General features: G+C 37.5%; 2 protein-coding genes and 1 pseudogene across 3 annotated transcripts; 1 reads left to right on the top strand and 2 right to left on the bottom strand.

The window, feature by feature from the left end:
* Window positions 1–1,925: 1,925 nt before the first annotated feature.
* Window positions 1,926–6,783, bottom strand: LOC117129862. Of its 2 annotated transcripts, none has more exons than XM_033283081.1 (9): window positions 6,294–6,783; window positions 5,458–5,930; window positions 4,177–5,349; window positions 3,843–4,082; window positions 3,502–3,746; window positions 3,264–3,405; window positions 2,881–3,174; window positions 2,408–2,673; window positions 1,926–2,322 (listed from the first exon to the last, which is right to left on the bottom strand). In XM_033283081.1, exons 1-9 carry the CDS (start codon window positions 6,535–6,537, stop codon window positions 2,127–2,129), a joined length of 3,273 nt encoding a protein of 1,090 aa, XP_033138972.1. In that variant the 5' UTR covers window positions 6,538–6,783; the 3' UTR covers window positions 1,926–2,126. The 2 variants fall into 2 exon arrangements, with proteins under 2 accessions (XP_033138972.1, XP_033138971.1); XM_033283080.1 differs by having other exon boundaries at window positions 2,408–2,676; window positions 6,294–6,782.
* Window positions 6,784–7,531: 748 nt separating this feature from the next.
* Window positions 7,532–8,681, bottom strand: LOC117129867 (40S ribosomal protein S19-3). Its single transcript, XM_033283088.1, has 4 exons — window positions 8,486–8,681; window positions 8,320–8,410; window positions 8,049–8,232; window positions 7,532–7,830 (listed from the first exon to the last, which is right to left on the bottom strand). Exons 1-4 carry the CDS (start codon window positions 8,567–8,569, stop codon window positions 7,758–7,760), a joined length of 432 nt encoding a protein of 143 aa, XP_033138979.1. The 5' UTR covers window positions 8,570–8,681; the 3' UTR covers window positions 7,532–7,757.
* A 218-nt stretch (window positions 8,682–8,899) lies between these two features.
* Window positions 8,900–11,381, top strand: LOC117129865 (annotated as a pseudogene).
* The last annotated feature ends 618 nt before the right edge of the window (window positions 11,382–11,999 follow it).

Raw genomic sequence — 11,999 nt, 5'->3', positions numbered from 1 at the left:
TTAAAATGCATGTCAAATTTTTTATTTCAAAAATTAACAAAAAGATACATCCAAAATTTAAAAAAAAATAACTAAATTAATATCTTTTTAGTTTTAAAATGTTATGTCCAAATCTATTAACCATTCAATCTATTAGAAAAAAAAATTAGTTAACTGAAAGTTATATTTTTAAATACAAGAAACTTGAGAAATGAAAATTTTAATTTTTTTTCAAAATCTAAATATCCGAACCTGATCCGAAATAACCGAATCCGAACTAAAAATACCCGAACCCGATCCGAAGTGAAAAAATACCCGAACGGGTTCTACACCTCTATACCGAAATACCCGAAAATCCGAAATACCCGACCCGAACCCGAACGCCCACCCCTAGTAAAGGACATCACCTTCATGGTTGTCAAAGAAATGAACATCGCCCTTCAGATTTTGAGCAAGCCGATGGACATCACGAGCTTGACATCTGAGAAGCTCGAGATTGCTTAGGTGTTTCCGACCCCAATAGGGAATGGTCAAATTCAGTGCTAATCGAAGATCCGCTTGACTAAGATCGATCATCAGAATCAACATACAAGTCATCTGATACTTCTACATGCAAAACATTTATGGAATGGTCAAAATCAGAGAAGAGATTTTAGATTAGCATAACATCTATATATTAAGAAGAAATTAGATATTTTCATGTACCTGAACATATCTATAAAGAGGCTTCTCAGATCAAGTAGATGAATCGTAAGATAATGAGAGAGTAAATGATGGTATACCGGCAGATTTCGAGATTCTGATTTCGTATTTACTCATATAGAGTCGTACACCTTTGTTTTTCACCATCGAACACCGATTTTTCTTCGTCTCATCTTTTGTCGGCAAAGAGACCGTTCTCGATCTCTCTCTTTTTTTCCTTTTCTGTTTCTTTTTTCAGTCTTGAGAATGGTCAACATAACGAAATACCGAATCAGTGTTCTGTTGGGTTTTAAACGAGAACATTAGATTTGTTGGGGGCCAATTAACTTTATATTTTTTCAAAATAAACATTCAATTATATGGGCTTTGAATTAATTTGTTTCAATAGTAAATTCTATCAAAAATATTAAACATTGTAACTGATATTATATTAATATACAATTATATACATTTACAATATGTTTGACATTATATAGCTAGCCATTTTAATTTAAATTATATTTCAAGTCATTTTTAATTTAAATTATATTGTGATACTAAAATTAAATTATATTGCAAATAATTTTTAATTGAATTTCTTGCTTAAGTTTGCAACAGCAATATAATTATTTTATTTTAAGAGTAACATTTTGTATAGATATTGATCATCCAAATTTATAACAACAACTACTAAACCAAATCATAAAAACACATGATATAAATCTTATGTAGAAACACATATGGGTTATAACAATAAGTACGTCAAAAATCAATCATTTTCTGGGTTTTTTTTTTCGAACGGTCAATATGACGAAATGAAGAATGTGTTTTGGTCGAGCTCTAAACCAGAATATTAGATTTGTTGGGGGTCCATTAACTTCTAGATTTTTGGTTAATAAACTTTTTAAGTATATGGGCTTTTAATTAATTATTTCAATAGTAAATTCTATCAAAACTATTTAACATTGTACTTGATATTATATATAAAAATACAATTATAAAACGTAAACATACATTTACAATATGGGTTACATGTTATTACTAGCAATTTTTAATTTAAATTATGTTGCAAGTTATTTTTAATTTAAATTATACTACCATTCTAAAATTAAATTATATTGCAAATATTTTTGAATTGAATTTCTTGCTGAAATTTCCAACAGCAAAATAATTATTTCATTTTAAGGTTAACATTTTATATACGTATAGATCATCCAAACTTATAACAACAACTACTAAAAAATCATAAAATTATATGATATCAATTTTTGGTAGAAACTAAAATGGATTATAATAATAAATACGTAAAAAGAAACGATCCCGCGCTTTAAAAGCGCGGGTCAAAATCTAGTCATTACTTAAAGTTACATCCTCTCAGTCTCATTAGAACACCAACTAAACATACATATAATGCAGCAATAGTTGAATTTAATTTTTAAATCAGACAATAATTCAGCAAAGCTTTTTTAACTCTTTTTCCCCCAAAGTCTGGTCCAAAAGTTATCAGGTTGGACCTTAGCCTCTTCCCTCTTGGCAGCCTGCTCCTTAAGTCCTGCAAAGTCCTTTACGGGTTGCGATGGTGTTGGTGGGGGCTTATGCTTGGACCCATCTTCAAACTTCTTGGTCACATTCCCGTCTGCTGGAAGTTGTACTCTCTCAAGTCTGTGTAACCCAAGTGATCATTAGAAAAGCACATACTGATCAAAAGTGCTCAAGCCACAAACCCCCCCTGATTAACGGTTCTTACCTCAATCCTTTGGGTATACTAGACTCTTGATTCAGTTCAGTTAAGGCATGCAACATGGCGTTTGTGATGCTCTCAGATATGTGGTTTATCTCCTTTACGTCCTCTTTGTCTTCTTGTGCCCCTTGAAACACATGATCCACAGTCTTCACAAGTGTGTGCTCCTCGGTTGTTTCTTTTTCTTGATCGCCTTCTTCTCGGATTTTCCTTGAGTCGACAATGAGTGCCTGTTCCAATTCTTGTTGAGTTCTCCTTGAATCAATGTGTGCCTGCTGCAACAATAATCTAGTTTAGCTTCTTTCTCTTTGTCTCACTATGTATATACTGCTATGTAGCCTTATATATACTTCATACTTCAAATGGGAATAAAACCTAAGGAGACGTTTGTATGCTTTGCAATACTGACAATAAAAAAAAAAAGAAGCAGATTTCAAATTCGTTAAAGAAAACAAAATAGTAAAAGTTATAAAACTTGCCTCTGTTTGCTCCTTGACCATGGCAGCATGGTTCTGAGAAGCAAAGGCGGTTTGGCTTTTGCTCAATACCTTCTCCAACCTCTCAGCATTCTCCTTAGAAAGCATGGCGTCTCTCTCGAACATCCTCTCCCTCTTCTGTTGGTGTATTTTCCCACAGATGTGATTTGCATATGCAACCTTGCTCTCGCAGCTGATCTGGCAGACATGACAGAAGACAGGCCAAACATTTGTTTCCTTCGTTATATGTTTGGTTGAAACGCTGGACTTAGCATCATCACTGGCTACAGAACCAGGCTGCATCAAGAGTTAAAAAACAAAATGTTCAATGGGTTTGATTTTGATCCAAAAAAGCAAAGAGGTACAACAAGAAGTGCTGTCACTACCGTAGTATGGTTTATGTTCGTCCAATGAGATTTAATATCACAAACCACTGTTGACAAACCCTGTGGTACCATCACCTCCTTTTCTTGCACCGTTGGCCCTCCAGACAGGTTTACTGGCTTGACAATGCCATCAAAACATTCTCTGTGGCACAAGTTACAGAATATTATTAAAAACATTACAGAATATTATTAAAAACATTATTGACATACTAAACAAGTCCAAGCTGCCAAAATTTACCGTGTTTTCACTGATGCTCCAAAATCACCGAAGAAGACAGTCTCTACCCAGTCTTTAGTACTTGAACATTTTTCTTTAACACTGCTTTTTGATTTGCCATATATCTCTCTGAGCTCTTCGTTGGGCTTCTCAAAGAACTTTGTGTTCTCTTGAGACTGCGACTGAGGCTCTGCAACTGTTACCATTGGTTGAACCTTTTCTCGGACAACTTTCTCTTCATGCTTCCTAGAATCAACGAGTGCGGCCTGATCCAAACACATATATATATAAGACTTCACTCCTTCTCTTTTTACCATTGTTAAGACTTGCTCTTAGTATGTTTAAAAAGATAGAAAACGTGCCTCAGATTGATTCACCATGGCAACATGCTTCTCAAAGCACTTGCTGTCCTCTTGAACATTTTGAGACTGCAGCTGAGGCTCCACAATTGCTTCTCTTGGTTGATCTATTTCTCCGACCCCTTTCTCTTGAAGCTTCTTAGAATCATTGAGTGCCTTTGCTTTAGGCTCTGCAACTGCTTCTTTTGGTTGAACCTTTTCCCAGACACCTTTCTCTTGAAGCTTCTTAGAATTAGTGAACGCCTGAATCAACGTTAATTTATCAAGCATATGCTTAGTAAACTGTAAAAATTGGTGTGTTTGTAAATTTGTAAGTTCTCAAAAGTTAGAAACTTGCCTCTGACTGACTCATCATGGTAGCATGCTTCTGGCCCTTCAGATGAGACTCAAAGACAACTTGACTCTGGCATACCACATTGCACAAACGACAAGAATAATGCCCTTTTGGTTTAGTCCTACTACCTTCACTCGCGTTCTTCTTCCTATTCTTCTGTTTCTCCAGCACCTCCGTAGGGAGCCCAACTGGCCCACGCGACATGTTTTCGGACTTACCAGTTTGCAGCTCCAAGTTTTTTCGATGTCTTTTACCATAGGTGTGACTGTTATATGCATCTTTATTGGCGCATCTAATTTGGCAAACATTGCACAACACAGGTTCCACAAGCGCTGCTTCCTTTATGGGTTTGGGTGAAACGGTGGCTTGAGCTTTTTGACTGGCTACAAACGCTGCTTCATGTATGGGCTTGACTGAAACGTTGGCCTGAGCTTTGTGACTGGCCACAAACGCTGCTTCATGTATGGGCTTGGCTGAAACGTTTGTCTGAGCTTTGTGATTAGCCACAAACGCTGGTTCATGTATGGGTTTGGCTGAAACGTTTGTCTGAGCTTTGTGGCCAGCCACAAATGCTGCTTCATGTATGGGTTTGGGTGAAACGTTGGCTTGAGCTTTGTGACTAGCCACAAACGCTGGTTCATGTATGGGTTTGGCTGAAACGTTGGCCTGAGCTTTGTGACTAGCCACAAATGCTGCTTCATGTATGGGTTTGGGTGAAACGTTGGCCTGAGCTTTGTGACTAGCCACAACCGCTGGTTCATGCATGGGCTTGGCTGAAACGTTGGCCTGAGCTTTGTGACTGGTCACAAACGCTGTATCATATATGGGTTTGGGTGAAACGTTGGCCTGAGCTTTGTGACTAGCCACAAACGCTGGTTCATGCATGGGTTTGGCGGAAAGATTAGCCTGAGCTTTGTGACTGGCCACAAACGCTGGTTCATGTATGGGTTTGGCTAAAAGGTTAGCCTGAGCTTTGTGGCTTGCCATAAACGCTGCTTCATGTATGGGTTGGGCTGAAACGTTAGCCTGAGCTTTGTGGCTGGCCATAAACGATGCTTCATGTATGGTTTTGGCGGAAAGATTAGCCTGAGCTTTGTGACTGGCTATAAACGATGCTTCAAGTATGGGTTTGGCTGAAACGTTGGCCTGAGCTGTGTTGCTGACTACAAATGCAGTCTGCATAAAAGAAATCATACAGTTTGTTATTATATTCTTTCCGGACAAAACCATATTCAAGAATAGATCTACCAACAAGTAAGTAGCCACAAAACGATACAAGTTTACCTGAGATGTATGTCTTATATCTGAATGGTGCGCTTCAAAGCCACCACCAGAAGCAACAGATTCACCTGCGGCTCTTCTGCCATTCTGAAGCATATTTCTTCGAGTGTCGGGAGTTGAATCAGTTGGTTTGTTGGACTGACTTTGTTCAGAAACTGGACCTTTAGCCTCTTCATAGTTAGAGACAAGAGAGCGTCCACTGTCGACCAGTCGAGAAGATTCACCACTCGTAAGAGGAGGACCTCCCGAGGCTAGGCATGTCCAGAGCCATACGTATTTGGCAGCAGCAATAAGCGGAGGCGAGGCACGTGGAGGCTGAGCAAGGAGAATAGTGTACCTCCTCATGCTTAGCTGGTGGAGAGCATTGGAGAAGTCTCTATCGCCGGAGATGAGCATGAAGTTGGCTGGTGCAGGGTTGTCTACAGCCCACAGTAACATGTCCACTAGTATCTTCTTGTCGCTCGCATCTTTCACTCCTGTTATTAATACACCACCCAAACAACACAAGTTAAATCTTTCATGTTCGACACTAAAAACAATGAGATGTGATCACAGTTAAAAAAAAAAAACTAAGATCATCATCTAAGCAACATAAACTCAAAAAAAAAACACTCTTAAGATCAAACAAAACCCTGTGAACTCCAAAAAAATAAAATAATAATTAACTCCAAAGTCAATATGATGAAACCCAATTCAATTTCTTCCCATGTATAGTAAAGATCGCTGTAAAAGTAGAGATCCTGGATCATCATTATCAACTAACCACTAACAAACAATGATCAAACTAAAGATCCCACTTTTTAAGAGAGATGGACAAATAAAAAAAAGAGAGAGAGAACCTGCAGGAACATGATTAAGACCAACACCAGTAGAAGACAAGGCTTGCTGAACAGGTTTAGGGATCAGATTGGTGTCGCCGTACGCGGAGATTGAGACAGGACCACCGTAGTTCATCTTCAACAAAGCAGAACTCACGTTCTGAGCTATCGCGTGCGCATCCCATCCTTTAGGCACCTCACAGTTCTCTATGTCCCACCAAACAGAAGTTTTGGCCTTCGAGTACTCCCCCTCAGCCGTCGTCATCGCCGGAGATAATAAGAAGACACGGTTGGTTTTAGGAGGAATCAAGAACAAACACAAAATGAACTTTGTCTCTTTCTCTCTCTCTAAATGTGGTCGGAGATAGTAAGGTAAGCTAACAATAATGGAGAAGGTTCCATTTTTATTAGCTTTACCATCTCGACGAAGAAACCTTTCGCTTTCCTTTTCTCGGAGTCGTCTTTTTCATTTATTTTCCTTTCTACTATTTTTTCTACGTATTGATGAATACTACTGTTTTCTACTCCTTTTATTAACAACGTTTAGTTTTTAAGCCACGTCAGCAAATTAAAAAAAGCGCCAATCAGACAATGATATACACTGTCTCAGTAACTTTGGAAACTGGATCTATAAAAGGTAGCTTCTTAGGCATAGTAAATATATGGACGCATGTCTCTACGTTACGTGCTAACCAGACATTTAATCATGGTTTAACCAAGTTTATGGGGATAGACTTTTTACAGATCTGAAAAATCAACGCACGTAAAAGCTGGAATTTTGTGGTTTCCTTACGCTTTTCAGAAAATAGCAGTATCTTTTTTTGTTAAGAAACATGCGCACCCAAGGAGAATAATACTTCTTCCGTTTCAATATAGATGATGTTTTAGAATAATTATTTTATTTTAATTTATATAAAGTTTTGAGATTTTAAGGTTAATTTTAACTTTATTAAAAACTGTTCAACCAATTAGATTTTACTGTCTTTTTTATAATTGGTTAACTGATTTTAAAATTATATCTTTAAAATATTTTTTTAAGAAAAAATTATGTTCTTAATTTTTATGCATTAAGGCAAAACATAAGTATTATGAAAAAACATAAGTATTATGAAAGGGAGTAATAGTTATCAAGTACAAAATTGATTAATTTAACATTGAATTTGCATATAATTAAGCATTCCGATTAAATCAACAAAAAACATTTGTTTTTCTTTGTTTTCTTATTTGCTAATATTGAAATCGTATCAACAGCAAAAGCATTGGCAAACTGTTACAGTTATTATATATGTTTATAGCTAAAAAAAATTCATTAAACTGCAGAGAGAACAAGGTCGTCGATTAGATCAAATTGCGCATAGGAACAAAAGAGAAACAACTCATCAAAACAAAACATAAAATGAGAGAAGGGATTCCACTACTGGTTTCCAATGCAATCTCATTCCATATGTATCTAAATCTCAAAAAACAAACTTGTGATCTTCGATTTTAGATGGCAGCTGCGATCCTTCCTGCGACTTGGTCAAGATCTCTCTCACCACTCGATGTGATTTTCCTCCCCCTAATCACATGAGAATGAAAAAGCAAGCTTAGCTAGTCAAATATGATCAAGTCCTAAAATGAACCAAGTAATAACAAAACCATATACAAGTCTTAAACGAACCCATGTCACAATTTCAACTTTAAGCAAGTCAATAAACTACGAGACTAAACAAGTGCATTACAAGTTTTTATATTGACCTTCAAACATGTAACATATAAGATAAAACAACAACTAACCCTTTAGTGTCGAGGTCGACAATGTTCATAGTCTGGAGTTGCTGAAGAATGTGACGAGCAACACCACCACTGCTCTTGCAGAAATGAGGTGGTCTGCTTCCGTTCCTCTTGCTTCCTCCATAGATCCTGCGGAACGCACCAACTCCAAGTCCACCTCTCAGGTACACTTTCCTTGCCATCGACGCTACAAACCAAAAAAAAAAAGAGTTCAACTTTAAATCTCAGAAACACAAACACTAACTAAACAAGTGACCAGAGATGTAGTACATACCAGCTCTGATGTAGTACCAGTCAGGGTCATAAGGAGCAAGCTCCTTAAGTTTACCGGTCTTGACGATGTCTGTCCACGGTGGCAGCTCAATCTACACCACACGATATTGTAATAAAATGCAGAAACTAATGGCCATTTCCAAGATTCGACTGTAAGATTATTATACCTTGCCGGAGCGCTTGAGGTGGGCAGCGTAAGCCTTGACGAACTCGTGTGGAGAGACATCCTTCACCGTTTTGCCTGTCGCCATTATTCTTGATTCTTCTTCTTCTTCCTGCTTCCTCGTCGGCGCTGCTATAATATTCGAGTGGGGGTGATTGAGATGAAAGTGAAATTAGGGTTTTTGAGGAGTTTTGTATTTTACATAATTACCCTTATTATTTTTGATTCCTGGGCTCATGGGCCTATGAAATATTTCTGGCCCATTTTATATATATTTTCTCATGTGATCCATATAATGTTATGCAGTTGGAGTGTATTTTTTTCTTAAATGTTTCTTTTTAAACCCAAAAAAAAAAACAGAAATCTGATTATTATTTATTTAGTCCAAAAAATCTGCAACACTGTAATACATAAACTGGGACACTATCAAGCTTTTGATTTTTACATTAATTCCATCCACAACTATATTATCTGATGGCTCAGCAGCGCCGTGCAAGTTGTTGTTCAATGGATTACGGAGTGTTGCAGACTGTAATAAACAAAAGAAAATCACTTCTGACCCCATTATGAACATAGCATTTTATTATTATCGACATTTGTGTGGAACACCACAGCCTGCAACACAAAGATTTGGCTTATTTCAATAAGTAATAAACTAGTTGTTGTTGTTTTTATTTAATTTATCTACCAACCTGTACTCTAATAATACAACAATGTCTTTTTTAATTTAAATCTCAAGATATACGTAACTCTACATGAGCTGAGTTCTTAAATGATGTAAAACAGCACTCAAAAGGGTTTTGAGAGAGAGACAAAAGAGGACACACAACAAGTAGCCACTCTCTCATCTCACCCATCTCTTTACACACATCAAGTAGCCACACTCTCTCTACTTCTCGCTGTTTTCTCCACTTTCTCTTCTCCTTCTTTCTCTACAGATCTCTTTCTCTATCTTCACTACTTTTCTTTCTAGAGGACAACTGTGACATTTTGTCTGAACGCATCTATGGCTGCTCTGGTTCTTTCACTTCTCCTTCTAGCCATGGCTGGCCATTCTAGTAAGAACTTCCACTCTTCCTTCAGATTTCTTGGCATTAGTCTTGTCTCTCTTACTGTCCGAGTCTCAAGCCTTTTGGCTCTGGTCAGAAAATGGGTTCTTGTAGTAGTAATCAAGTCCCTTGACTCAAGGGTCTTACTGTTCCTTAGTGTTCTACCATTGATAAACAGATTAAAAGTTACCATTTGTACTAGCTATTTTCTCTTGACATTCAGGCTGTATTTTTTGGTTGCTTTTCTTTTGAATAACAAAAAAAGGTTTCAAGATTTGTTTGTTCTTGTCTCATTTTTTAATTTACTTATTATCTTCTTTAAAGTGTTTTCTTCCTTGGAAAAGTTCACAAATCTCTAGAAAACTCTGCTGGTTTGCTTGTTTTCTTACAACTTTTTGCTATGTTTTTGATAATTTTTAAAGATTAAACCCCTCAAATTGAGTTCCAAGTTTTTTTACCACAGATCTTGTTGGCTTTCACATTATATAACAACAAATATGGAGTCTTTTGTATTGAATCAACCACTAAATGTAGCCTCTTGGTCTACGTAGGTGCCTCATGGTGTGTGTGTAAAACAGGGCTGAGTGATACAGTGCTACAGAGCACACTAGACTATGCCTGTGGCAATGGAGCAGACTGTAACCCCACTCACCCAAAAGCACCTTGCTTTGACCCTGACAATGTTAGGTCTCACTGCAACTATGCAGTCAATAGCTTCTTCCAAAAGAAGCACCAAGCTCCAGGCACTTGTGATTTAGTGGCACTGCCACTCCAACTAACTCTGATCCAAGTCAGTCTCAACTATCCTCATTTGACTGCTCTTTGTCACATAAAGTTGAAGGCTTTATGTTTTGGTTACAATTTGAGTGATTTTGATAAGATTCTAAGACAATGTGGATATGCCAAATGAGTGATAAAGACTAATTTATAGCTTCAACTCTGTGGATAATCATCAATGTATTAACTTTTTTTTTGTTTGCTGGAACCCTTTTAATTGTACAGGTTACTCAGGATGCACCTTCCCTACTAGTGCCAGGTTATACTTCTGATTCAAATGGCTTTTCAAGAATTTGATTTCTATATTTGTGGCAAAGAGTACCAAGTGGACTAAAGCTTGATTTGGGTCCAAGTTTGCAACTCTTTTTTTTGTTTTGTTGTGAAAGAGATAGGATCACATTCAAATCAATTAAGGATAGCAAACATCATCATTAATATTACTTGAACCAATAAATAAATAAATAAATTTTTGATTTGAAGTTTCATCAAGGTCTGGTTATAAACTCATTTAACCAGATTCATTAATGCCTCAAAGTAGTTGTTACCTGTCTGATATTCTCTTTTATGTGTTGTTGCTTTTTTATTTTCTCTAGTGGCTCCGGTGGCAGCACCACTGTGACACCAGGCACAACCAATCCAAAAGGCGGCAGCACCACACTTCCTGGTGGCAATGGCAACAGTCCTTTTTCAGGAACCTCCTCAACCAATGGAGTTTTTGGAAACAATAGCACTGGGATTAACCCGGACTACACGACAGAGAGCAGCGCGTTTGCTCTCAGGAACTCAAGCACATTTCTCACCTACCTTCTCTTGATCGCTTTGAGTGGATTCTGTTCTTTCATGATGCTCTAAGAATGTTAACTTTCTCTGGTTTTGTTGGTGAACTTATTGTCTCAAAGGACATTGAGTCTAGCTTAGTGGTAATCGCTGTCTGGCTGTTTTGAGTCTCTCTAGCTATGTTATGTTCTTGTTGTAAGAAGATTTCAGCTCATGCTTTCACTCTTACTCTCTCAAACTGTTTCTGGTAGATTTGATCGTAGTGAAGAAATTTATATATAAAATGATCTTATCTCATGTTTACTATTAGAAGCAAATGTTGCATAGTTACCAAACATATCTTTATTTCTACTTTTGAAAATAATTTGAAAACGTTAAGAAAGTTTCGAGTCTTCTTCTTGACACGACATCTCTTACTCTCTTCCAAAACGTTCAGCCCTCATGTGTTCTTGTCACGATCTTATCGCACGCTCACTCCTCTGATCCCGTATAACGTATACGACAGACAAAGAGGACAAGCACAGTACAGGTGTGAGGAATCCCCTTTATGCCCTCTATCTTTTTTATCGACTGACAAAGATCATGCACATGAGCTTCACGTGTTCTTCATATTTGCATTTTGGGTTTGAACCCTCTGTCTACTTAGAGTCTCTTGACACGTCCCGTATAGAGATGTGTTGACCAATTCCTACAGCGGCGGATTAGTTATCGAGCGGATCACAACGGGCCTAGCCCGCGCGGACTGCAGCTTCAAAATGGCGACCCAAAACCCTAGCCGCATAATATATAGAGCTTTCAACGGGCCGGCCCGGGGGACGCTTTTCTTAGCAAACGCTGTGCTACGCTTTCTTTTCATGATGTTCAAATAAAAGAGTTGTGTAAGAGAAATGAAGAGAGCTCATTAAGCTTCACTAA

Source organism: Brassica rapa, unplaced genomic scaffold (assembly GCF_000309985.2).
Source record: "Brassica rapa cultivar Chiifu-401-42 unplaced genomic scaffold, CAAS_Brap_v3.01 Scaffold0210, whole genome shotgun sequence".
NCBI classification, from domain to species: Eukaryota; Viridiplantae; Streptophyta; class Magnoliopsida; order Brassicales; family Brassicaceae; genus Brassica; species Brassica rapa.
Note: the sequence above shows the minus strand (reverse complement) of the source record. Positions and strands in the feature narration are given on the sequence as shown.

What these genes read in the sequence shown, in the direction of transcription:
- LOC117129862 (XM_033283080.1), bottom strand. Translation starts at nt 6,537, where the DNA reads ATGACGACGGCTGAGGGGGAGTACTCGAAGGCCAAAACTTCTGTTTGG. An exon ending in CCATGATGAGTCAGTCAGAG is followed by an intron (nt 4,083 to 4,176) that starts GCAAGTTTCTAA and finishes ACGTTGATTCAG; the next exon opens with GCGTTCACTAATTCTAAGAA. An exon ending in AGTATACCCAAAGGATTGAG is followed by an intron (nt 2,323 to 2,407) that starts GTAAGAACCGTT and finishes TGGGTTACACAG; the next exon opens with ACTTGAGAGAGTACAACTTC.
- LOC117129867 (XM_033283088.1), bottom strand. Translation starts at nt 8,569, where the DNA reads ATGGCGACAGGCAAAACGGTGAAGGATGTCTCTCCACACGAGTTCGTC. An exon ending in CTGGTACTACATCAGAGCTG is followed by an intron (nt 8,233 to 8,319) that starts GTATGTACTACA and finishes TTTGGTTTGTAG; the next exon opens with CGTCGATGGCAAGGAAAGTG. An exon ending in GTCGACCTCGACACTAAAGG is followed by an intron (nt 7,831 to 8,048) that starts GTTAGTTGTTGT and finishes TCATGTGATTAG; the next exon opens with GGGGAGGAAAATCACATCGA.